Here is a 27,518-nt window from a genome sequence, read left to right as displayed (position 1 = left end):
TGCTATGGGGCTGTTTTTCTGCCAAGGGGACAGGACGACTGATCCGTGTTAAGGACAGAATGAATGGGGCCATGTATCGTGAGATTTTGAGCCAAAACCTCCTTCCATCAGTGAGAACTTTGAAGATGAAACGAGGCTGGGTCTTCCAACATGACAATGATCCAAAACACACCGCCCGGGCAACAAAGGAGTGGCTCCGTAAGAAGCATTTGAAAGTCCTGGAGTGGCCTAGCCAGTCTCCAGACCTCAACCCCATAGAAAATCTGTGGCGGAAGTTGAAAGTCCGTGTTGCTCGGCGACAGCCCCAAAACATCACTGCTCTCGAGAAGATCTGCATGGAGGAATGGGCCAAAATACCAGCTACTGTGTGTGCAAACCTGGTAAAGACCTATAGTAAACGTTTGACCTCTGTTATTGCCAACAAAGGTTATGTTACAAAGTATTGAGTTGTATTTTTGTTATTGACCAAATACTTATTTTCCACCCTGATTTACGAATAAATTCTTTACAAATCCTACCATGTGGATTCATGGATTTTTTTTTTTCACATTCTGTCTCTCACAGTTGGAGTGTACCTCTGGTGCAAATTACTGACCTCTGTCATCATTTTAGGTGGGGGAACTTGCACAATCGGTGGCTGACTAAATACTTTTTGCCCCACTGTAAGTCATTAGCACAGAGCACAAAAAGGCCCCTAAATCAAGTGATGAACCAATTTTGTGATTCAGAAAACGTAGCACAGAGCCAATTTTAAAGTATGTCTTTGCACACTTTGTCACAAAAACACAGTTTGTTCCCATTTCTTTAGTTGAATCTATAAACATAGTTTGACAGATATAAAAAAAAAAGTTTTTTAGCACCAATTAGATTCTTTCCCCGAGCGTCTTTAAGAAATAGGAAAAAATCCAGCAGAGCCCTGACACAGGACCTCAGAGATACATCTGGCCCTTCAGTTGACTTGGCTCTGTTGTTCACTGAAACTTTATCAGAAATGGTCTCAGTGGAAGGGTGGAAAGAGAAGCAGCGAGAAAAAGCAGGGACATGCCAAATTACGCAAGAACTGGACTGAAAAATCAGTGAAACAGGTCTGATGGAGTGAATTGTATCATTTTTGAGCTTTGAATGTCCTTCAAGAAGCCGCACAAACTCTCGTTTTTGCTTTATACACCGTATTTCATGTAGATTTGCACGTTTTAACAAACTGCTGCAGGTACTTCCCATTTTCCTAGCAAAATCTAAAGAAATGGGGGGGGGGGGGGGTCAAGGCTGTTTCACACTACTGTATATGATGTCATGCATCAACATTTCCTTCATTAGCAGCTTTATTCTCCTGTGTAATTTTTTTTTTTTTTTTTTTGGAAGTGTTTCAGTGGTAATCAGAAGAAACAATCAAGGAAACATGTGTGAACAAGTGTTCTGCTAAATTTCATAGGAATTTCCATAAAGCTTGTTCAAGCGTCATGCTTCCGCTCATATTTCTATGATACTTCTTTTATGAACTTCCCCAAAACTAGAACACGATATTTAAAAAACATTGTCAGATAATAAGACTTCTCTACATCTGTTGCATTTTGTCCTACGACTCTCAGTTCACTTTCTCTGTCTGAATACTGGCTTTGTGTTTGAAACACCCCCCTGCTAATCAAGTGAAAAAGGTGTGAAGGTGAAAATATCCAGTTTGTCCAAAAACGTTGCCAAGCAGTCCAAACAACATTAAATGAACGAGCAAAACATTCCCCTTGTGTTCCAGAGCTTCAGTACAAAAGCAGCACTGAGCCAGAATTATCTCCTCCTTGATCGCGGACTCAGAAAAGCTCTGGGTGCGCCGTGTAAACCCGCCTCGTGTTCTTTACCTTGTGCTCGCTTCTCTCCGCAGAGCTGCACACTCTCTGGCAGAACGAGGAGCGGGCTGCCATCTCTTCGGGGAAGATGAACGAGATCTGGCACCGCCGGCACGACTTCTGGCTGTTGGCGGGAATCGTGATGTATCCTTGATGGCAGTTGCCCGGGCGATGACCCTGGCGCGTTTATTTTTCTATCGGCCGGCAGAAGCCCAGCGTAATAAGTCAACAAGCCGGCCAGACCTCAGTAAACAGCAAGCTGTGTGTCTGCTGGACACTGATGTGGAGGGTCATTTAGTTCATGTTGCTTTCTCTATTATGGTCGTTAAGGCTGTGGAGTATTCACATTAAACTCAGGTTTCATTATTCTACAAGCTGATGCTGAGGCCTGTATAGACTGAAATAGAAGTCTGCCTGAAGTCTGCTTAGAGGTGAAATTAAAATGTAAAAAAAAACACACTTAGAAGAATAGCTCCATTTTGGAAGGAAACTCGCCTTTGTTTTCATTCTGTGTGAGAGTAAGATTAGAAGATGCTACTTATCTTTGTGCAATGCTATTGTTTTGTGGACTTCTATTTTAAAGCCCGAGTGTGGCATTTGGGCTGTTGCCATGTTGGTTTTGGAGCCAGAAGTGGCCGTACTTGAGCAAGAGGCTCCTGTGCAAAGTCATCAAATGAGGCTCGCTTGCTTCCAAGTAAGCTGCATCCCAATGGTGTGGTTGCATCACATGGACAGATACCAGCTGATGCGTGATGTCTATAGGAATTTAAAGGAATTGACTCACTTTCGGAGTCAGTCCTAAGTGAGATCTTAAGTTTTTAGCACTTCTGCTTTTGCTTCTTTTTTAAGCATCAAGTTTTGCTGCTTGCAGTAAAGGTCAAAAGTGGTCAATTTTTTCTGTTTGGTGCTGAAGATATTAAGAAAATAATTTACTGTTTCTTCTTCATTAACTTTAAACTAACTAAAGTAAAGAAAGGTGGATTTTTTTTATAACTCTAGACAGAGTAAGACTTGCTTTTTCTTTGTTTCTGGCCTTCATGCTTTAAAGCTAAACCGATCAGCTGCAGCCATTAAACATCATTATCTGATTTGGGCTTTAAATTAAGCTTCCAAAATGGCAAAGTTAGTGCTTAGCAGGTACTTATATACCACTATGCTTATCTAATTAATAGGGGTGCAACGATACACAAAATTCACGGTTCGGTTCGGTTCGATACTTTGGTGTCACGGTTCGATATTTTTTCGATACAAAATAAAATGTTCATGCCTTTTTAATTTGTCATTTATTAAAATTATAAATATATATTTTAACTCAAAAGTACAGTTTTTAAATTTAACCCTAACCCTTGTGCGTGTTTTTTTATTTTGACAGCGAATGCGCACCTGCGGACCACTTATGTGCAGCCCTGGTTATTTAGCTCGTCATATTGCAGCCACAGAAATTATTTTGTCCATGAAACCATAAAGCTGCACTTTCTTTTTGCCTTATAGTCTGATTTGTCATAACTTCTCCGTTTTGTGGTAAGCTTTTCTTTGGCTGTCAATTCTTCACCCTGACCTGTCTTATTTGGCTCAGCAGAACTAAAATATATATCGTGCTGCTTTTACACACGCACTCACATAAGCTCAGCGATTCTCTGCGCGATCAACCTCTCACATGTTTAAGCTGCGGGAGATTTCACTTGTCATGTTTGCATAGTAAGCTAACGATTAATAAGACGATGTCAGAGGAATTGGTGCACAAATTATCATCACTCACAGATCAGTGCTGTCGCTCTCTATACACAGTTCGCGCGATTGCAAAGTGAAAGCAAAAAAACAAGCGCAAATTCAAACGCGATTACAATATGTCACATATTGACAGTGGCTCACCAATGCCAATGACATAATTACCCAGCTACATTTCTGAAAGAATGCAAAAGCATTGACATATATTTTTCCTTCCTACAATAGCCCGACGGGCAGGGAAGAGATAGATTTTGGTAGCCCGACTGAAAAAATCGCTAGCTCCAGGACGTCGGGCTAGCGATATTGCAAGCCCTGTATCTGATTGAGGAATCACTCATCTTTGGAAAAGAGAGTTTATTACAGAGAAATGTCTCTTTCCAAAATAAAAGCTATACTATCCGCTTCTTCTGGGCTATATTCTCAGCAGCATAAGGAGAATCATGTGCTAACAGCTGTCTAAATGACTCGGCTAAAGTTAGTAGCATGCTTGTTGCTTTTGTCTTTGCACTAGGATGATGTCGGCGTAAATGTGCAGTCATATTCGTTGTGTTCCCACTAGTGCTTTCAGGTTAATCTCGTTGAAATGACCTTAACGCCACAACACGGCAAATCTCCGTTAACGAGCTACCACCGATCGCCCCGTGCATGGGGCTAGACGGCCAACACGTTAACAAGCTAACTGCGCTAACACACTAGTTCCCACCCATGTAATTGAGCATTGCATGGCACATCCAACATACTGTTTTACTTTAGTCCATGACTTGCTTACCTTCAGGGTCATACGTCACATGAAAACCAAAATAATTCCAAACGCCAGATCTGAATGTTGCAAGGAGAGCTTAACTTCTGTCTTGCTAGCTTGCCCTGCGCTCTTCCTTCTGACTATGCTGTCTGTGTTGAGCGCTCAGTGGATCTGCGCTCGACAGTGCAGCCTAGGCGGAGTAGTCGAACGCAGATTCACTGAGCGCTCAACACAGACAGCATCGTCAGAAGGAAAGTTGATAAAATAAATTACAAATGTTGTATTGTTCGATACATATGCGTACCGAACCGAAAGCACTGTATCGAACGGTTCAATATCGATACGAATATCGTTGCACCCCTACTAATTAAGCACCTTGTTTAACATTCACACTCCAATAGAGGCATCAGGGGAAACTTGGGATTCTGCATCATCTGCAAGGATGCTTTGACATGCAAAACACCAACTTTAAAGTTAGCATAGAGCCCACTCTACCTCCTGAGCCATAGCCACCGAAAAACATGGTTAGAGATGCAATGAAGGCAATCCCTTAACTGCATGTGTGTTGCAGGCTACAGGGGCCACCTTTCCTCCTTTTCATACAACTCAGTATTAGGTTAGCATAGGATAGCTATAAGAAAGCAGCACAAATGATCCTATAACCTCTGACGAAACTACAGATGTTTGCAATTACGTTTTTTCTCTTTTTCTAGTTTTTATTTTAAGCCAGGGATGTCAAACTCATTTTACACTGAGGGCCACACACAGACTACTTTGATCTTTACCACGCCGGACCAACAAACTCCACTTTCTGTCATTGTAAAGACATTTAACTAAACATTTATTCCCTGAGATGTCTTGATATAAGAAAAAGAAAATCTCAAAATCTATGAGAATACAATTAAAATGATTAAATAATTAAAATAGATAAATACAAAGATTAATGCCCTCCTTCACATTTTCCAAAGCTGTCCCATGGGCTGGATAGGAGTCTTTGCCGGGCCTATTTTGGCCCACAGACCTTATGTTTGACACCCCTGTTTTAAGCTACATTAGTGCACTCATGGTGATGACATGGTAGTGGTATTTATGTGCAGATTTAACTCCTGCTATGAACGTATCTCTTTAAAATTATGTTGTTAATACTTCTCCCCAATGCACCAAATGTCTAAAAGTGCTCCTTGTTAAGCTTCAGGGTGATGTTGTGTGCTTAGTTAGATACTTTCTATTGTCTTATTCCCAAAGTGTTGTTAACATGACCCTTGACCTCAGCGCCAGTCACGGCTACGCTCGGTGGCAGGACATCCAGAATGATCCCCAGTTCGCCATCATCAACGAGCCTTTCAAGACGCAGGCGAATAAAGGCAACTTCCTGGAAATGAAGAACAAGTTCCTGGCTCGGCGCTTCAAGGTAAGATGTGTCACGAAAACCTTCACTTCTTGCGTTCAACATTAGACTCGCACATTTTATAAATGTCAGTTTCCTCCAAGCTCTCAAAGGTCTCACATGTTGAATACAAATTCATACCACGTATGCGGGAACGTGGTGTGCCGTGAACACGACAGCGGATGGTTTCAGTCGCTATAAAAAGCCTTGCGGTCCAGTGTCTTCGATCACTTGACTCGGTTGATGGTCGGATGACAGATGCCCCTAGACCCACATATTAGCTGAATGGTATTGCTGACCGCTGCATTTCTGGAAGAGCTCTCATCCTGTTTTTGAGCGGCGCACATGTTTCAGATCCTGCACTCAACATCCTCATTTACTGCATCGCATCGCTTTTTCTGCCTCAGCCTCGTCGTTTCTCATTTATTTTCTCGCTAAATTATTGTAGGCTTTCATGGGGGGTAAACCTGCCATCGAGAATGCACAGGACAGCAGAAAATAAAACGATTTCTCATCACACTGTCTTAGTTGTAATTGGTTGTGTAACACGACAGCTTTTGCAACGCATTTACTACAAATAACTCCCTTTACCAGGACCCACACACAGATACCCATACACACATAAAGTACATTTACTCACGAAGCTGGATTAATCATGAGAGGCCTTTATTATTAGTATGCCAACTAAGACATTGTTAAAAAAACATAAGAAATTTGTAAGAAAATTGAGAAGATCTGGAGGTTTCAGTATAAATAGAGCAAAGGTCATCTGTTTTGTCAGTTTTCTTATTGGCTAAGTGTGACGCTGGTTTATTAATTCACTGTTTTTAATTAACCACTGTCTGAATTATTAATTACGCTGCATTATTAAGAATGTAATAAGGACGTTGTGTCACATCTTATTATTAGCAGTATTTTTTCAATCAGGTGTGTGGTTATATACTTACTGTCAAATTACGCCAGTAAGTATAATGTGCTGATTCATTCAGTGTTTTCTCATCATTATCAGTCTTGATAGACTTTTCTCGTTTGATCTGGACACACTTTGTGTGATTATAGATAACTTTTGTTTAAGGATATTTATATCATACCTTTAAAAAAAACATGGTGTTTTAAATTACAAATAAATGTATTTTTATGTATTTTTTATGTTTAGAAACATATTTTGTTGAGTGTTGATGGCACATTGTTAATCGCAGCATTTCCACCATTAGGACAGGATGCAGTGTGTTCACCCTGATTAAGTTTTCCATTAATAAATTGGTTGATTGGTTTAAAAATGTGAAAAAAGTCCCTCTCAATTACCCATGTGGGACCTTCCTTAGAGCCCGACCGATATTGGTACCGATATTTGGTGAGTTAAAAATCTGATATTCCAATATATATCTGCTGATTTTTTTTTTCCTTGTAGAGTTGAAAAATATAAACAGATTTCCCAAATATTTGTTATGTATAGTTACTTATTTACTGATTCACTGCCAGTTTCTGTTTGGCTCAGTTGCTCATTGATTGCAGCTTAACAGATACATGGGTTGCCAGTAGTGAAGCTGCAAAGTGCTCTCTAAAGGAAAAGCTATGCAACACCAACACTCGTAGTCTTTGTATCATCTAGCTCAAAGCTCAAAGAGTTGGGTGTTCGTCTTGTAATCGGAAGGTTGTCGGTTCGAGCCCCGGCTCGGACAGTCTCGGTCGTTGTGTCCCTGGGCAAGACACTTCACCTGCTGCCTACTGGTGATGGCCAGAGGGGCCGATGGCGCGATATGGCAGCCTCGCTTCTGTCAGTCTGCCCCAGGGCAGCTGTGGCTACAACTGTAGCTGCTTCCACCAGTGTGTGAATGTGAGAGTGACTGAATAGTGGAATTGTAAAGCGCTTTGGGTGCCTAGAAAAGCGCTATATAAATGCAATCCATTATCTATTCTCTCCTTTTTAAATGTGCATTTATCTGCCATTATAAATGCCTTTTCTAACGGCAGATAATATCAGCCTGCTGATGAACTGGTCCAGCTGCGATCTCGACAGTGCCAGTTTGACCCAACAACAGTCCAACCCTCAAAATTACTTACATTAAATTAAGATTGTGATTTATAAATAAATAATGGAAGCAAATCTTTACATTTTTTTTATACACAAACAAAAACTTAAACAAGCAGTTTTTCCTCAGGTACTAGATCTGTTTCAGCCGTACTTTTACGGCCTGTTGTGTTGATTTTATAACCAAACTTTAGATTTTAAAAACTTTTTATATGATTTTTTAAATTATTTAAAGCTCCATTTAAGATAAACATACGATAAATGTAATAAAATGCACATATGGAACAAGAGTATAGAAGTTACTAACTGTATACAGTGACGGTATCTAAATTGTAGCTGTGGTACATTATTAATATCCAGACTGGGAGTGGAACTATTGTGTAAGTTACGCAACAAGAGAGCCCTGGAGGCTTTGCAGACCAACTGAAGTGGCAAATTTTAGCGCTCTGTAATGTTTTTGTAACTTGATATCTGTGTTGAAGTGCACTTCATCACCGCGCTGTCATTTTGGAGCCTAGAGTGTGCAGGAAGGCCCAGAATACAGTGCAAACCACAATCAGTACAACTCTTAAATCACTTTTTTTTTTAAATTACATGTTGTTTTTTAATCATAGTAAAGCACATATACATGTTGTGGTTTCAGTGACCTCGGATTCATAAACAGTCCTTTCTCTGCTCTTTCTCCACTGACCTCCTCCCGATCCATCATCCTCCAGCTGTTGGAGCAGGCGCTGGTGATAGAGGAGCAGTTGCGGCGGGCAGCTTATCTAAACATGACCCAGGATCCCAGCCACCCGGCCATGGCGCTCAATGCACGCTTTGCAGAGGTGGAGTGCCTGGCGGAGTCACACCAGCACCTCAGCAAGGAGTCTCTGGCGGGAAACAAGCCAGCCAACGCTGTCCTGCACAAAGGTCAGGAGCGATCGGATGAAAGGCACCGAGAGTTGCGAGGAAATTGTTTCGTGTTGTTCAGCGAACAAAATCTAACACAAACGTTTGCGTCGGGGAAGCAGATCTGCGCAGAGGCACGCAGACGGATTCAGAGAAAGCAGGGAAGATTGTCAGGCAGATAATCAGAGGGGGATAAAAGATCGGCGTATCTCGCAGCAGCTGTTGTGCAATCTTTTCCTGCTGAGTTGACCGTATCGCTCTGCCTGGAGCTGACTTCAAAAAAAACGGCAGGCAGATAAGCTTACACAATGATAAGTGATAGCTCCAAACATTTCCTCGCTGGCTCCTTTGCAAGCCCGTCCATGTTTATATCGCACTGTCGACAGAATAACACGCTCAGCACACTGCTGGTCTTGTTCTTGTCTCGTACGTCTTAACAGACCCGAACGCAATGAAGGCGAAAACTTTTTTTTTATTATCAGCAGCGCTGCGGATGGTGATTAATTACTTGTTAGGGTGCGATGACAGAGAGGGCAGATACTGGAGGATGGGAACTGTAATCTCTTACAAAAACAGCATCAACAATGTGCTATTTAAACATTTATTCTCAGCATTTGAGGAAAGAAAAGCAACAGCTTGTTGAAATAAAGCTGCTTAAGCAGACTATTTATAGTCTTGACCTTCATAGCACAGAAGCAGCCTCGGATGTGAAACACCTGAACTGCCACCTTCCAAAAAAAGCACATTTCTTCATATTAATTGAAGATTTTGAGCAAACTAAATAAAAATGAGAAGCTGAAGCACCTGGTTGGTGGCTCTTCTTATTGTGGTCTTCTTATTGTTGTTGTCATTGCAGTGTTGAACCAGTTGGAGGAGCTGCTGAGCGACATGAAGGCCGACGTGACTCGGCTACCGGCCACGCTGTCCAGAGTCCCACCCATCGCCGCCCGCCTGCAGATGTCAGAGAGGAGCATCCTCAGCCGACTGGCCAGCAAGGGCACAGAGACGCACACACCCCCGGTCAGCACATCAGGCTGCCTCTAAATACAGCACACACACACACACACACACACAAACGCTGACAGGTTGAAACCTGCTCGAGCTTTGCCAGCCCTCAGTGGAAAAATAATAGATGGAAGACATCCAATGAAAACATAGAGCCCATTATCCTCACCCACCTGCACTTTTTAACTCCCCAGCTGCTTACTCTGCACTTTTTATTTTGGTCACCTTGCACAACTCAAAAGGGGGTTCGTTTTATTTTTTGATTTTCTTAAAATCACCACGTGCAGAATTTCTAAAGAAAACCTTTTATTTGTCTTTCCCACGGTCTCTCTCCACAGCCCATACCTCCAGGACCCTACGCAACCCCTCAGAACTACGGAGCCCCCTTCACACCCGCGCCCCCGAGCGCCCTACACATGGGAGGGGCCAATTACAGTCAGATGCCACCCGGATCATTCATATCAGGTCAGTGTTTGAGGCGCCGCTGACACTGTAGCAGCTGTAAAGCACCAAAGTGTGTACTTAATATGACAGTAAGAAAGAAAAAAAAAAAGCTTTGTCAGCAGAAAATGCAGTTTGTGGACGTATGAGAGACAAACAGGTGAGTTACTGAGTAATAATCGAACATCTCGAGGCATTAGGGCTTCAGTAATTATAGCACAGAAGAAGAAGCTTGTTTGATCTGTCTGACACTTGGCAAGCTGATGACTTTTACTCAGATTTATGCTTCTCTGCGGAGGTGTTGTTGCTGTGTCAGTGCAGCTCTGCCTCTGGCTCAGGAACTGATTCTTATCACAGCACGTGATTTAAGGATGTTTAAGGACAAAGCAGCGCCGCAGCGTCAGTTTAAGGGTTCTTTAGAGTCATTTTGTGCATTAAATCTGTATCTGAAGTGGCCGTAGTCATGTTTGTTTTTGTTTTTCGTTAACGTGCTGATAATTGACAGCGGTGGAGATGGTTTTGCTGGCTCAGGCGCAACATTCAGTTTGTCTTAGTAATTTCCCATCGATTTTTCCACATAAAAATTCTGTCTGCTCATCGGGAGGAGCTCTCATCAACCTGTGGGAAGCCGTGGTGCTGTTTTTAAATTTTTTATTTCTGGGTCTGGATCCAGTCTGAGAAAATTACTCTGGTGATGTCAAAGGGATCATTGTGGTCGGGGTTGTGCAAATTCACACTTCGCGCAGGTTTAAAATGAGCTCAGAGTTTATGGTCGCAGGTAACTCATTGCTGTTGAGCTTCTCTCAGTTTATCATTTTCAGTCAAATCTCTTCCTGCCGCTCCGAGCTGCTCCGAGTCATTGTCTGAATGAATGACTGCAAATGCTGCTTTACAATCACAGACAGTTATCTTTTAAAAGCCAAGAAAAACAACCACCGTGCAGTTTTTTCCACGTCTCATGAAGCAGAACTCAAAACAAATCTGTTAACCAGTGTCATTTGTAAACAGATCTGTTCGCTCTGGTGGCTCCTTTTGTGTTTTTTACCTTACTTACTCATAATTTTCTTGTTATCAGCAGTCGCACGCTGATATTTCTCAAGACTCCACCTTGGTTTCAAATTCTAAATTCTGTTCACGATGTGGCCAAAGTTCTGCTTTTGTTTTCAGGCTCGGAGCAGGCACCGTTTGCAAAATCTACAGATTCGTAAAAACGTGCCAACGAGCTGTATTGAGCGCACACACTTTACGGCGTCTAGTTACTCAGTCATGCCAAACATTCACTGAAAACTTTAGTGCACTTTTATACACCAGCTGCTCTTGGCCTGAGGAGAGCTGATTTAATGCCAGGTTCAGACTACATGATAACGCTGCGATCGTGGGCCGATCCAGACGATGTGGGCCGTCTGTTCGCCTACGGACTAAAACCGAGGCTCCATGCCTGACAGCCTCCTGTAGTGTCTCACTAGCATGTTAAAAATGTGTTGGTGTCATCCACGACGGTTCCCTTCGGTTCAGATTGCTTTTTCCAGCCATCGAGATATTTTTTTCTACCGCTGAGCTCTGTACAGCTGTAATCATGACAATGCAAAAGAGGAATTATGTTGCCGGTGTGGTCAGAACTCAATATTATAATGACTGCTTCAGCTGCCATCTTCTGTTCCTTTTCCTTTCCTTGCTATCCTGGAAATTACAAGCTAGCACCTCTTTACACACATGTTTTGATGGATGACAAGCGTGACTCAGCGGGTGCAGTCTGTCATGTCTGTCAGTCATAAAGTGGCAAGATTTTATGCCTCTGTGTAATCTGACACAGCGATCAGCGTGACAGACAACTATCTTTTAGTCTCAGCTCGCTTCAAAATAGAAAGCAAAGAGAAAGTGCTTTCAAGAGTTCTTGAAAGCTATAGTAATTAACCAGGCATGAAGGGTATAATGAAAAGATGGTACTGTGTTGCATTATGGGAAATGCTTCACCCATGCTACTGATTACTAGTGGGTAAATCTCAGAATCTGCTGCAACAGTTTTTAGCGTTCTTATTTTTGCTAAACTGCATCAATAACTGGGTTTAGTCCTTACGCTACAGTCACACTGAGGAATGAATGATTGTAATTGCTTTCAGTCTTGTTGCCTTTCAAATAGCTGCTTCAAAGATGGGGACCTGGGCTTTTGCTACTTGCAGTCAGTTGCTATCCTCAGAGAAACTTTAGTGAGTCAGGCAGCAATAAAACAGAAAGAAAACCAAATCAGTTTGCATTGGTTTGTGATTAAATTGGATTAAGTTGACAGTTACATTCAACCTGTTTGTGGTAATATGATCATTAACGGTGGAAACAGTGAACATTGCAAATTGGTTGCAGTCTGCATACTCAGAAATTCACATTAACTACTGACATCCAAAGAGAAATTCAGACATTTCTCCACAGATAGTGACATAGTTACTGCAGAACAGCAGTTTAACTGTAAAATATCACAGGTGCTCAGAAAGGCTTTCTTTTATATAGGAATATAAGTACTATGCAGATGCATTGAGTCAAGTCCCCTATTGCAAAGAGATGCATTGCACACGAGTTGAGCTTATCAGTGCAGACTGACTCAGGTTGATGTCTTGCTGGCTAACCTCCAAGCTGTTTGAATCAGGCTGCAATTGTTTGGAGACAGGTTGCCTCCAACCAGGCATCCTGTGCAATCGACTTGCAATTGAAAGTTGTTGCCCTGAGGTTAGTCTGTTGGTAGTTGCTTCTACTTCTAACGAGTTTCCAGATGTGAAAAAAAAAATAAAATCCAATCACCGGGCAACCGCTGACTTTTCCTAGGCTCAAGGAGGTTGCTGTCATATTTTTTTCTCTAGCGTGACTGAGCCATTCATTTTCACTGTTTAATGTCCTCCTTGTTTTTATACCATCTGCTCTGGCAAAAGAAACCTGTGAGAAAACAGAAGCAGACAAATCCCACCGGTGACACTTTTTATAGTTTCATATTTGAAAGGGTGCGCGCCAACTCCAGCCTCCGAGACACCCCGACGGAGAAGCCCAGATCTGGCCGCAGAGATCAGAACTTGATTACTTGGCAACGTGCGCCGTTGATGGACAAAACCGGTCCAAAGTGCTGCTCCTATTTTTAAAGATGTCATTTGAGGAATTCCAGCTATATATGGTTATGTTGTTGTGGAAAAAGATTAGGCAAAAGAAAATGGAAAAATATTGCAGAGGCCTCGCTGAAATGAGCGTGCCTGGGGAATCGGGTATTTCAGGATGTCTTTGCATTACGCGTAGATTTCGGATCATTGCTCGAGTCTTGGGTTTCATTTTAATGCCGTGTCGTGTGACTGAAAGAGCTACCTGATGGCTTCTAAAGCAGCGCCCTTTTAGGCATTCTGAACAGTCACTTTATCTCCCCCCTCACCCCTAAGCAGGTTTAGTTGCGAAACCTTAAAAATCCAGAAAGGAGTCCGTATCGGAAAAAACCATCTGCAGCAGAGCTTTCTGATGTGGCTGCCAGATAGACACCTGAAATAGACATTACCCAAATCAAACACGAGCGTGCTGCGCTGCTATATTAAGGCGTTCTCATCTCTTAACATGTCCGGCCTCGAAACCTCAATACTCAGCTCAGCACTTATGGGATCTAATGACACATTGTGCAACGATAAAGCACAGCCGGAGCGCTATCAAACCTGCCCCAAGGAGCCTGTTTATTTTCTCTTGTTGGGTCCTGCCGTGGCTCTAATTACTTATTGAGTTAAGGGCTTAAGAGTTAAAAAAGCAGAGAAAAAGAAAAATCTATTTTATTTTGACTTCTTGTCCAGCTCTCCTCGTCTGCAGTCTGTCAGGGCTCGCTGGCAGTTTTTCCAGCATGTATTTTCTCGTAATTAGTTTGGTAACAGCATGTGCTCTCCAGACGCGCTCTCTGCTCTGCATGTGCATTCGTGTTTGGAGATGTTTAGATAGCGGCGATGTGGCAGAGATAACTGGTAAAACCTGATATTCCCCAATAGCTTTAGCTCTAAAAACCGCAATAGCCAGCTTTCTCTCTCTCTCTCTCCAAGTGCTTCTCCTGTCCCTCTCGCTCGGTGTATCTTGATTTTTTTTTTTTTTTGTAATTGCAGACTGAGACATCTGTCAAAAGCATTGCTTTTTCGAGAGCCAGGGCCTATCTCTGAAAATGTCATTATGCTCAGGCTGTCTGGGTTCGGCCCGTGCCAAGAAAACATTCGGACTTTCTACCAAGGTATTTTGAGAGGGACCAAAGCCGCACGAGTTTGGTTGTTTAAACCTCGTGTTGTGACTTGTGAACTGGCAGAGGGCTGGGCCGAGCACCGGCTGCTTCAGAAATAGTCACACGCGTGCTGTGTTGCTTCGTGGGGTTTTTTTTTTTTGCTCACCGGGGGCCTTTTCGTGGCGAGACTGCAGCTGAAGCTGAGCGTGGGCCTGGGGGCTGCAGTCTCGAGCACCGCAGCGGGGCACAAGCATGCAGCAAATGAGACCACATTTACGGTCTTGATTGGGGTTGCGCTGCGTCGTGACCTTTTTAGATTGAGCCCGAAAGGGGGAGGGGGGAGGGAAAAAAAGTGAGCTGGAGGAATGGACGGAGTTAAAATAACAATTCTCTGATTCTGCGACCCCCCCTCCATTAACAGCGCACTTCCCCAAGAGAAGCTCCCACACTTGAGTACACAAAACATGTCCAAAAATACTCGGGCTGTGGCGCTTTAAGTGCACATCTACTGCTTTAGCTGCACTCTGTGAACCGCGCAACAAAACGTAACAATGCTCTGATGAAGGATTGTTTGGTGCTGTCTCACACGTGGCAGTCTGTCAGCATTTGCACAATAACTCGAGTTGCATTCTGGAGAGCCTGTTTCTGCCATCAGGACGCTACACATCTGTGCTAGAAGGAGTCCCACACATTAGACCAGACTTCATCCTTTAGAGGCGTAAACATTAAACAGATGGAGTGGAGCACGCGTGTCTGCAAGTACCCATCCTGCTAAAGTGTCCTTGAGCAGGACACTGAACCTCAGCTCCCCCCACCCCTCCACCACTCCAGCTTCGGTAGCTCTCCCCTGACCTCCGACCTCCCCCCCCACAGAGAGGAGGGAGGCAAACTAAAAGAGCAAATCCCTACAGGGACCAGTTAAGTGTCACATTATCCTTCTCCCGTCTCCAAGCCTCCACTACAGTCTGCCGCTTGTCTGCCCCCACAGAAGCCGCCGCCGCTGCTGGGGCCACCGGGGGAGCCGCTGGTGGAGCCACCGGAGGGCCAACCGCTGCCAGCGTTTGCCAGAAGACCAAGGAGCACGATGTGGTGCAGCGGCAGCGTGTGGTGGACCTTTGGAAGGACGGAAAGTCAGAGGGGGCCATCGGGCAGGAGCTGAGGATGCCTAAATCCACGGTGCACAGCATCATCGTCAAGTACCGCCTCAGCAACACAGTGGAGAACCTGCCGCGCAACGGGCGACCAAAGAAACCCTGAGGGGCAAAAGCGGGGAGGTGAACACTAAAACAATAAAAACAGGGCGACGTTTGGATGGAAAAACAATCGTGGAATGTAACAAAAATGAGACGAGAAGCCGAATGCATGAGAGCGTTTCCAAAAAGGATCCAAGGATAGAGCACTTTGACACAGCTGGAATGTGAGAGATATAAAGGGAGAAGAAAAGCTCGCTGGATGGATTGAATAAGGATGGGAGGCAGAAAGGAAAAAAACACAAAACAAGCGGACATGAAATGTGAAAAGTAGCGGCGGCACTTTGATCCACTAAAGAAAACAAGCAATCAACTGCATAAGGAGTGAGTCCAAAATAATAAGGGAGAGGTGAAAATCTGGCCTTGAGATCAAGCACTAATGATGCCCGGGGGGTGGTGGGGGTGGTGGGGGCAGAGACAAAAAGAGAGAGTACTTATCTGGAACAAACGAACCTTACTTTGAAGGCCTTGGCCAAAAAGAAGGGGGGTGGGATTGGGAAAGCTGCTTAATGCAATCACAGGATTTCAAAAACTCTAAATTAGACGCCGAATAAAAAGAAAAAACAATGCAACAAAAGAGGATCTTTTTTCATTTAATTCCTCCTTATACAGACTTCTTTAGCTCTTCTATTTCTCCCTCTGAGACAAAAAAAAGATTTCCCTCCGGATCAATTTTTCATCCGCCGGCTGGCTGAACAAGGCTGTCCCCTCGATCTGACCCCGTACTCCCTCATTCCTCCGCAGTCTTCAACTCCTCCGTCTCTCTTTCTCAGTCGAACACGCTCAGATATGCATATATATTACATGCTCTGGAACTCGCACACAACCTGTAAAACCTGCAAACAAGTGAATTTATCTGCTGAGTATAGGCAGATGAAACCCAAACTCAAAATAGAGCGAGGGAGATAAAGTGGACCGAGATTATCTTGCGAAGAAAAAACAACAAAAACGAGGGGCGAAAGTTTAAAAAAAGAAGAAGAAAAAAGTTTTCTAAGTATAAAACACGACTTCCCATGGACTCTCTTGCCCTCTCTCGCATTCCTGAGTCCAAACAAGAAGCATAGATGTAAAAACTGAGACGATGCCTTTGTCCAGCGGTTGGCAGCTCTAACCCAAACTGATGAACAGCAAAGACATGTACTGTATTAGAAAGCATACTTACTGTTGCACCCGTTTTCTTTGGGGGGGAGTGGGGGGGTCACTTGAAGGGGAATATCACTCTAATGAAGTACTTACATTTCCTGTTTTTAAGCCTAATCACTGAAAAATACAAAAGATCATAATTTATGAGCGGCTCTTCCCAAAAGATGAAGACTGTAATCTGTCATCGAAGAAAAAAGGGAGACTCTCTTTGAAGGCGTTTTTTTCTTTTTTTGTTCTTTGAGTTTCCTCGCTGTGACAGCGTGATGGATTCCACGCTGGAAAATGTCCCCTGAACCCCGAGAAAATAAAACATTCTGGACCGTGTCATCGTTTTTCCAGCTTGGTGTGCGCGCTGTGTGGCGTCCTAGAGATGAACCATTCTGCCTCGTATCTAAAGGGAAAAAGCAATGAATTTGGATTGCTTTCAGCTAAAACTGAGTGATATTTCCCTTTGAGTTTAAAGGACTTAATGACCGGAGAAGTGTGGTAGCAGTGCGGCCTGCAATGAGAATGTCGTGCATGTCTGTAGGTTAAGAAATGAGTGTGAATGTGTGTGATTTGTGCCAACTGTTTGACATGCCTGTTTGATGTCAGTACGACTTTGGATACCTTACTAGAAATATTAAAGTATTTTGTTCAAATATGTTTTTCTGCTCTTAGAAAATAAGCTAAACATCTTAGATCAGTCAGTATATACCTTAAAGTCTGTTATCCTGATTGCAATTCAGTCTAAAATGAGCAAAACTATGACTTGAAGCTCTCGTTGGTATTTTCTATCTAAAGAAAAGATGGCATTAATATGTTGTACGTGTGAAGTGCACACATATCGTCCGGCTCAGCAGTCGGGAGTATTTTAGCACCTTTCGGTTTAGCTCTGTTTTGGTTCAGTGACTACTCTCGAGACTGTTTCCAGCTGCAGGCAGCTGTTTTCAGAGAAAATAAATACAATATATGCATCCTGCCCATCCCCGGGAGCAGCGAGTGATCGTGGTGGAGCACCAAAACAGAGCTAAAATGACAGAATAGTGCACTTACAGTGTCTTCACCACTGAGGGACATTTTCCATAATTTCACAACTTTGTAGCTCAAGACTTCATGTTTACAGGAGTGGATGCATTTTAAAGCTAATAAAACAGCTAAGCTATCGTTAGTCATGAGTTGATTTTTATGAGACTGCATTTTAGGAAACATGTTCCTCCGGGTGCCTGACCGATATATAGGATCAACACGATACTAATGTCTGTGATGTAAAAATCCGATATATCGGCTGATTTTTTTTTTTTTTCCAGACACACGAAACATGAACAGGTTTCACTTGCACTAGTTATTCATTTACGCTCTGCCTGAAGTCTGCTCAGATCCGCTGGTTGTTATTTGTAGCGTTCTGAAAACCTATCCGGTCGTTAAGTCTGACGTCACTAGCCGTGTCTGGGCCTAAACTCCGCTGCAGGTCCATATATCAAACGATCACTATGGCATTACTGAGAGTTGAAAAACTGTCTAAAGTCTTTCATCTTTAATAAAATGATCAGCGTTCTGCTCTACCAGGTGTAACAATTGAGTTTAACATCCAGGCATCCATGAAAACGGAATTTATGACATTTAACGGAGTTAGAAGTTAGCAGGGAGTTAGCTCGCTAGCTTCTATCTAAATACAATATAGCATGTCCTGACTGCGGGGTTTTGGAAACAAATTAAAACGTACAGCTCTGCTATCACTTCCAACATAAATGAAGACAGAAAACTAAACAGCAGTGACGTTTGTAGGGTTACTGAAGTTTGGCTAGCTGGTATATAATGATGTGCTACGTGACCGCTAGCGACACAGCTATGTTAGCATAATATAAACAAGCTAACTTTTTTTCCACTCGATAAAAGTTAACGTGAGTGTTCTCGGTGGTCAGGAACAAATGTAATCGCATGGCAGGATGCTGTAAAAGGACCAAACTTCAGCCAGGAGAACAACTGAGATAATCCATCCACAATACGAGGTTAGTCATTCATATACTGCTGCATGGGCTGGGCTGTAGTTACATCCTAAGGTTTTAAAAACTGAGCTTAAATAAATGATTAGCGGTAATAAAAGCCGAGGGAGGTCAACAGTGATCACTGACTGTTTTAGGAGCTTTTTGAGATTAAATAGAAGAAAATACAAAACATTAAACATGTTAACAACACAAAAGCCATATTAAACGCAGACTACTTTAGACCCGGAAGTAGGATTCGTCACGTCATCACTTAATGACCGGATTGCCAAAAGGGATGTTGCAGAAGGCCCTCTGGTGGGAAAACTATGCAACATCAGTGATGGCTAATGATGGTTCTTCCATTTCTTTTTTAAAATTTATCAGCCGTTATAAATGCCGATATCGTTCGATTGTCAATTAGCTAATATCGGCTGATGATATCTTAACACAGATTGCGCCCGTGAGCAGCTGAAGCCTGCTCACATGTGGTTAATCATTAAAATCTGGACAAGCAAACTACAAATGAAGGCCAGAAAGCTTCCAGTATCAAATATCTTCTACCTTGGAAAGAGTCTACATCTTAACACAAATATGTGTTTGGAGACATTAGGCTGCTGTCTGTATTAATAGTCAGATAACATGGCAGTCACATTCATTTGAATGGACTGATTCTTATATAGCACTTTTCTGCTCTACTTGTATTCACGCAACCTCTTTTTTGTACATCTAAGCACTTTTTAGCCGACATATTTACACTCTGATGAATACATCAGGAGCAACTTGAGGTTCAGTATTTTGCCCGAGGAATCGAACCAACAGCTTTCCCATTAGTAGATGACCTGCTCTACCTCCTTGTCACAGCCACCTCAGGTTTAGAAATTATTTGTGAGGCTTCAGGTATTAGTAAGACTGAGAATAGAAAAAGATTCAGGGTCACGAAGGATACGTAAAGAATAATTTACCAATATGTTTTTTGGGGGATAATCTTTATTTCCTGACAATTTTCTGGAGTGAGGATGTCCTTTCTCTAGCCTATAAATAAAACCACTCACAGTTTCAGAGCTCGATTTTACGATTTGTACCTCCAGAAGCATATTCTTCGTTCTCAGTTGTATGTGAACCTCCTGCTACATGCACGTCTTACTTTTCCTCTCTTTCTCTCTCAGTTGGGCTCTATAGATTTCTAAAAAACAAGCCCGCGTTTTTGTGTTTTGTTTTTCTTCTTTTTTTACTTCCTGAAAAGTTGACAGTTTAGAGACACAGGGTTGTTCTTGGTGAGAGGTTTTTGCATTGATGCACTCACGCAAAGCTTTTCAGCGAGGGGAAAAAATGCTGCCTTTCTTGCCAACCTGGCAGCATTCACTTCTAACAAAGAGTAGGCAGGACCTACAAGGGAGAGACACAGACTGACATGTTGGCCAGGAATCATTTTTACTGCCTTTTAGATTTCAGATGCTCCATCCAGCTCAGTCCAGAGTTTCAGGCCGAGGAGAAGATGGCTTTTTTGAGAGCATGCACACAACGCTGGGGGGGCTGGGAAGGGGAGGAGCTTGAGTAGATAGAGGTGAAGTATTGCAGAGTTACTTTGGCAGCAGAAAGACATGTACACTGTTGCAGACATCGCAGAGGGAATCTTTATCTGGTATAGTACAAGTGCTTCATTGAATTTCTCCTCCTGTTTTATCTCCACTCCTTCTTTACCTTGAATGCCTTTTTTGGGCCCTGCTGAAGAGGTGCTGTGGGTTTGTGAGGGTTCAGGGTCCTTAATCTTTAGAACTGAGTCCCATTTTTCAGCAGGTGAAACCTGAAATGTTGTTGTTGGGTAGACCTTTTTTCAAATTAAAGATTCAGATGTCGAGCATTTAATTACCTTTAGTGGTTATATTTAATGACTTTTTTTAGCAGCATTATCTCACGGTGATTATTTTCACACTTGTAAAATCGGACATAAATTCCACCAGTGCAACCAGGCGCAGCGTTCAGCATTTACCAGCAAAGCTCAAAATCAAAAACAGCAACAACAAAAAAAGGACTTTGGGACATCCACGTGTTTTGGGTTTATGTGACTAATTAATAGTAAAGATTTCCCTGCTTTTTTGCCATGGGAGTGCTTTTAAAGTGAAAGAGCTCCAGCAGGAAGCGAAGAGTAAACAGCCAGCAGTGAGGCTGTTCTCACCGAGATAAAATCAGAAACAACAAGCACCGGTCCATTCCTGTGAGTCCCTGGTGTCCAAACATGGCGCAACTCTGCCACGAGGTGCACTCATTAAGTACCGATTTCTAAAAAACACAATAACCAGAGTTGTTGTTCTGATTTGATGACTCCTTCATTAAAGATTATGAATTGAAGATTTTTAAGGCGTACTGTGATTTGCACACATTAAAGATAGTGTTTTCTCATTATTTGAACAGTCTTCTGTCTTCTGCAGCTTTTCTTTTTTTATGCAACTCCTCATTTCTCCTGCTCTTTCACCCAGTCTTTACCTCGATTTGTTTTGGTTCTTATCAGATTTTGCTTGCCCCACACACTAACTCTCTACTGGCTCATTCTCTTGATCTCCTCTGTTGGCCTCCACTGGCGAAATGCCATACGTTTCCCCATAAGTGGTCCCCCCCTCTGGTTTCAGACAGACGCACACGGCTTCAACACCCCTCCACCCCCACCAAACGTCTTCACTTCAATACACTTCGTATGACATCTTTGATCTGCACAGGGGTGTTATGACACTTCTTTCCCTGTGGCGCGAGTCAGACCTCTTTTGGTCCATTCTTGGCCTTGTTTCGAAAGGAGCGCTAAACTCCCCGTTGTACTCCCTGAGCAGATTCATGATGGCGCGCAAATGTGGGAAGCACAGATCCTTTTGCTGGCCAGCTGTGCAAAGAACTTAATTTTTATGTGTGTGTGTGTGTGCATATGTGTCCTTGTGTGACCGTGTGCGTGCTTGTGGATAAAGTGTGTGTTTACTCATTGCTGGCCTCACTCTGTCCAGGTTAATAGTTATGCATTCTGAGGTTTGGTCAATATTGTAAACAAACTTGATACTGGATATGTAATATGATATATTGATGTACTGTATTATGCAAGTTTTCTCATTAAAAGTATTAAAAATCACACTTGGGTGGGACTTATTCACCAAAAAATAGAATGAAAATTGCTGTTTGTAAGATTTTGAATTGCACCACATTGCAAAATATTGACTTATACACACTCACCACACATCATTAGGTACAGCTTACCTAATGGGTTGGACCCCCTTTAGCCTTCAGAGCTGCTTTAATTCTTTGTGGCACAGTTTCAACACGGTGCTGGAAACATCTGTCAGAGATTTTGGTCCAGATTTTGGTGTTTAAATGATGCTCAGTTGGTACTACGGGACCGATCTGGACCGCTGATTCAAGGCTGATTCAATGTTGCAGCAGAAATTGAGACTCAGTTTCCTGTTCTTAGTAGAGAGGAGTTGCATTAGATTTGTCCTTCTCTGTACCTTCGTTGTATCAAGTGGTCATTTGAGTTAGGTTGCCTTCCTATCAGCTCAAAGCAGTCTGGCCATTCTCCTCTGAACTCTGACATCAACAAGATATTTTCAACCAGAGAACTATAGAAAGCACCTACCTGGGGGTTTTCCCTGTATTATTGCAGGGTCTTTAGCTTACCTTAAAAAGCCTTGTACGAGTTATAAAAACCTAAACCAACTTCACAGTTGGCATAAAGAGGGAACCATCCATAGAGAGTAAAACTGTGGATTGCATTGCACTGTGCCAGTCCCAAAACATCCTTTATAATGGTGTTGAGTTTGTCCGTAGAAAGTCCAGGAACTGCAGTTTTTGGCACTTTGGTGTCGGCGTTGCACGCTTCGTTTATAATGTGGAAGTTTCTCCCTTGGCTCGGAGGCACCCACCACAACTCCCCTCTTAATGATTTGGAAGAGCAGTGCCCTCTTACTGTTTTTGTGTCGAAAAGACATATCGCTCTCTTTCTCCAACAGCCCCGCATCCAGAATGCACTTTTAACCCAAATCACAGTGATTTATTGAAGGTAAAACCTGTCGACACTTTCAATAACACAAGAATCTGCTTTTCTTTTTCTGCTTCGAGTTAGGAACGAGCACAAGGCTTCAAGTCAGATGTATCCGTCACAGAAAAGACTTTTCATGCCGAATTGCTTAAACTGAACTCGTGTCTCTTTCTCCCCCCACCGTCACCATCCGGCAGTGCTGAACGGGCCTCCCATGTCTGTAAAGAAGGAGCGGGAAGCAGAGCTGCTAGTCAACCGGCGGGAGCAGCGCAGCGGAGAGGTCATCTGTATCGACGACTAAACCACACAGACACGCATACACGCTCACACTCACAAACTGAAACCCATCTGCTGCAAAGACACCTTTGATTTCTCTCCTAGAAAGTTCTGGCGGTGAAACCAGCGTCGCTGAGCTCCACATCACAAAGTAATTGACTGACTGAGGGTGAACTTGTTGACCCGCTAGTGATTGTAGTTCCTTTCTTTGACACATACGCACGCATACACGCAGAAGTCCTCGAAAATGTTACTCTGCTGGCTGGTACTCCCTAAAAAGCTCAAGTCACACACAGACACACACATGCAGAGGACATTAGCACTCACGCACATGTGCACTTACTGTCCACGGACACACACCGACAGTACACGCAGTCCAACTTGTCTCAAAAAACTTCCTGTGACCTTTTCTTGTCTGCCTCAAACCATTATACTCCTCATAAACGGCCTCCTCGCAGCGGCCTCCTCCTCCTCCTCCTTTAGGGATGCTTCTAACCTCACACAAATGCAAGCATAAACACACACACACACGCACGCAAACACAACGCTAAACCCACCTCAATCCTAGAAACCTTTTTAGATTTCTCAAGTAGACCATGTAACCTTCTTCTTCCTCCTCCTCCTCCCCTTCTGCTCCTATAACCCACGACAGGAAGCTGCATGTGAAACTAAACTCATTTCTGCCATTGCACTCCATCTGCCCCCCCCCCCCCCCCCGCCCCCCTCCTGAAGCATGCTCTAATCACAATAATGCTGTCTCGTGAGAAAGGAAGAAAAATATATATATACGTCAAGCTGTGCCTACAGTCGTTTTAATACTGTTTCTAACTCTCAGAGAAAGGCTGAATCTCCAATGTCTCAGTCCAAGCAGCTCCAAGCACAGCTCCGGCTTCTTCTTCTTTCATTTTTTGTTTTGTTTTTTTTAACCTTCACTTTGTTTCGATGGTACATGTTCCGATAAAACACACGCAGAAAGGTATGATGCATATATTCAGGACTCGTCTGACCACAAAGTATTTCCCGCTTCCCCTCGTTCCTAGTTTATGTACAGAGCTTTGAGGTATTTGGGGGGTTTGTTCCAGAAAAAGGTTTTTCAGAAACCTCCTATGAATGTTTATAACCTTTCATAAGCAAGTCAGTGTTATTAAATCCTATCGACCACCCTCAGCACTCCTCCCTCCTTTCCTTTCCTTCCTTCCCCGTGCCCCCTTCCCCCCTTCAATCAACCCTTTTTTTTCCCTGTATTTTTTTCATTTCCAAGTTTCTTTTTTCTTTCTACAAAATCCTGTGATATACAGTAATTTACATATTTAAACAGCTCATTCGTGTTCTCTTGTGTTTTCACTCTCGCGATTATGAGTATTGTCGTTGTCGATGTTGCTGTTGTTCTCGCCGTTGCTATTTGAGAAAGAGCTTCTACCAAAAGACATTTTTTGTAACAAGAAACTATGAAAAACAACACAGTATGTGCGACACACGGTGCACCTCTTCGCCATGTTCGTCCGATGATTACGAAAGACTGTAAACGAAGAAGTTGAGCTAACTTCAGAAGTAGATATATTACATGAAAACTTTTTTTTTCCTCCCCCTCGCTTCCATTTTAGATTTGGGGCTTGCAAATGACGTACGTGTATAGAAAACGGGACATGTGTAACCCTAAATGCTTCTATGAGCAAAATGAAAATGCATACTATCTAACTCTAGGAAAAATGCAGTCATGCTGAAAAATTCCACTTAATATACCGCATCATTTAATAAAAAGCCTTAATAAAGAAATGTAAAGTCATTAAAATGAATTAAGAACCTGATGTCAACCTGTTAATCCTACAACATCCTCTCTTTTACGTTAAAAAGCCAAAAAAACAAAGAAAAAAATCATGGTAGCCAGGAGTTCGTTTATCCCATACGTTTAACTCTTCCCAGGAAGTAGTCAGAGTCCATTTTACAAATGTTTTGCAACCCCTGAACTAAAATGTTACATCAAATCAAGCACTTAGTTCATTTTTTCTGGTTTTACTTTGTCCTCTTTCCAAAACTTTGTGTTGATTTCTGGGTATTTTGTGTCACTGTGTATGTAGTTGGTGCCGATTAAATGATGAATGGCAGTGAAAACATTTCAATGATGACGCATCTCCTCGTTTTTTTTTTCTTTCTTTCTTTCCTTTTTTGTTTTGTTTGTAATAAAACTGAATGAAATGATTAAAAAATTCTCTCTGTGGACTTCATTGAGTAAAAAGCGCTTTGAGGCAACTGTTGTTGTGATTTGGCTCGATATGAATAAAACTGAATTGAATTGAAAGGATGATTAAACACAACACGTGCATTTAGAGTTCTGTGAAAAACTAAGGAACTAAGCCAGTACATAGCAGCCAGGTGTTGATAATTAAATGCAGTTGAATAGTTGTGATATAAAAGCTGAAGTTTTGACAGTTTACTGGTCTGAAACATTCAGCTGTGTCAAAAAAATCAATAAATAAATGCCACGGTCTTACAGGAGTGACCATCCCAGTAAGTTCACCTTAATCTCAGACGGTGCAGTGCTCAGGGAAACTGTAAAAACAACTCCGGAGCTCCATCTCAGACTCTACAGGCCTCAGTTAGCATGTGAAATGTTAAGATTCAAGACAACACAATTAGGAAAAGACTGAACAGTTATGGCTTGTTTGAAGGACTTTCAGGAGCCTCTTCAAAAAAGAAGCTTATGTTTGTGAAGTACGACAGAGTATTAGCTCCATGTTAACTAAAACAAATGAGAAAAAAGCCAAAATGTGGAGATTACAGTTGTCGTTTCAAGCCAAACAACTACCACAGCTCCTATACCCTCTACAACAGCGGTCCCCAACCTTTTTTGCACCACAGACCGGTTTATGTCCGACAATATTTTCACGAACCGGCCTTTAAGGTGTCGCGGATAAATACAACAAAATAAAACCTGTACCGGTACTAAAAAAAAAAAAAAAGATACGGGAAAAGACTCAGGGAAACCGAGTTAAAGATAAAAATGATTAAAAAATAACACTAAAAAACGATAAAAACCATGAATTTCACACCCGAGCCTCAACTCTCGCAGCCCGGCGCCAAACGACTCACGGACCAGTACCAGTGCGTGGCTTAGGGGTTGGGGCCCGCTCTACAAAATGCTTTGTTTAGATAAATTAGTGAAACAAATGATCGTCTGTCGTATCGTGTCTTGTGATTCATCATCCTCTTTATTGCACAAGGGTGTAACCATCAGCATCCTTGCATCTGTACACTGCCGGATATTTGAGTTTGTACAAATCCGGCCAACTCTTTCAAGTTTGGGGGGGGGGGAGGTCGTTCTGACCAGATGCAGCTTTCTGCACCATGTTTTCAACCTGTTTTCAACCTATGACCACAATGTCTCAATGTCTCTTTCTTGAAATTTTCATTGTATTCTGAAAACAATCTTTTTTGGGGGGGGGGCTAAATGTGGCCCTAATACTCTTTTCGTAATGAAGTTACATCTGAACTTCTGGAACAATGTGAACAATGAGCAGACAAGACCAAAGTGCAGATGTTTGGCTTAATGCACAGTGCTTGGAGAAAATCAAACACAACATAGCAGCACAAAGCAACTGTCAGCACGGTGGTAGAGAGGTGACAGTCTGGCCTTTCTCTGCAGACACAGTCCCTGGGCACCTTGCAATCACCGAGTCAATCATGGACTCCTCTGGAGACCAAAGTATATGTGAGGACATGTAAGCCTATCTGACTGACAGCTAAAACTTGGCAGAAACTGGTTGTGCAACAGCACATCAACAAATCTACAACAGAATGTGAAGGTGTTGCAATTGTCCTGTCCCATCTTGTGTTTCAGATCCGTGAATTTTGATCCTCTTAATACAATTCAGCCTCTCCAGTGGTCCTCTGCTCTCATGGGCGAACTCAGACTATTGTTGTCTCATAATTGTACTCTTTGGTCTGCCCTGTGGCATCAGTGAGCTTTGAGTACTATTATGTGGACCAGTACCAGTTTCCGTAATGCTACTTTTGACTGGAGTGGCTTCCATCTCACAGAAATTATTTCAAAAAGCAGAAAAAAAGACTTTTGCTGTCTGCAGTCTAAGATGATGAAGTTGGCTTCTTTCTGCTAGACTACAAACTCCATGCCACTCCAACAGGGACCTAGCTTGATAGTGCAGTAAGCCATTTATCTACAGTATTCAGCCTCACGGAGCTGTAAACCTTCAGTCTTTTCACACAGCAAGCAAAACTATTTTAGTCAAAATAATTGGCTTTATTACATTGGTACATTTTAGAGAAAGAGAGATACTAACATATGAAATAGCATCACAATATTTTCGTTGATGCAGTATTTTGAATGGAATCAGTGAAAACAAATCACTGAGTTTTATTTTTTCATCGAGTAGAAAAAATAAAAGAGGAGTCAGTATCTAAATGTGCAAACATTACCTATATTAAGTTTCATGTGGAAGGCAGTGAAGTGAGCAAGTCGCATTTGAAAGCTCTTAAATGTACACGTGGTTGTTATTTCTTCTCAGTTTTTAAATACCACAGTCATGATCACTTAATTTGTGTGAACACCACCTAACACCCAATCGT

At 42.5% G+C, this 27,518-nt stretch overlaps 1 protein-coding gene across 4 annotated transcripts in view; it reads left to right on the top strand.

Annotated features, from left to right (window-relative positions):
* chd3 (chromodomain helicase DNA binding protein 3) overlaps positions 1 to 25,057 on the top strand; it is a 59,435-nt gene extending 34,378 nt beyond the window's left edge. For 3 of the 4 annotated variants that reach the window (XM_040043474.1, XM_040043472.1, XM_040043471.1), the window contains 6 exons: positions 1,877 to 1,985; positions 5,590 to 5,722; positions 8,447 to 8,642; positions 9,478 to 9,641; positions 9,965 to 10,091; positions 15,272 to 17,826. In XM_040043474.1, the coding sequence (XP_039899408.1) occupies positions 1,877 to 1,985; positions 5,590 to 5,722; positions 8,447 to 8,642; positions 9,478 to 9,641; positions 9,965 to 10,091; positions 15,272 to 15,540 (998 nt within the window). In that variant the 3' untranslated portion in view covers positions 15,541 to 17,826. Of the gene's footprint in view, positions 1 to 1,876; positions 1,986 to 5,589; positions 5,723 to 8,446; positions 8,643 to 9,477; positions 9,642 to 9,964; positions 10,092 to 15,271; positions 17,827 to 22,855 lie in introns of those variants that run through there. The other variant, XM_040043473.1, reaches the window with a different exon arrangement.
* The last annotated feature ends 2,461 nt before the right edge of the window (positions 25,058 to 27,518 follow it).

Source organism: Simochromis diagramma, unplaced genomic scaffold, assembly GCF_900408965.1.
Source record: "Simochromis diagramma unplaced genomic scaffold, fSimDia1.1 OVJJ01000656.1, whole genome shotgun sequence".
NCBI lineage: Eukaryota > Metazoa > Chordata > Actinopteri > Cichliformes > Cichlidae > Simochromis > Simochromis diagramma.
The sequence above is the reverse complement of the archived record's forward strand: the minus strand, read 5'-3'. Positions and strand labels throughout refer to the sequence as shown.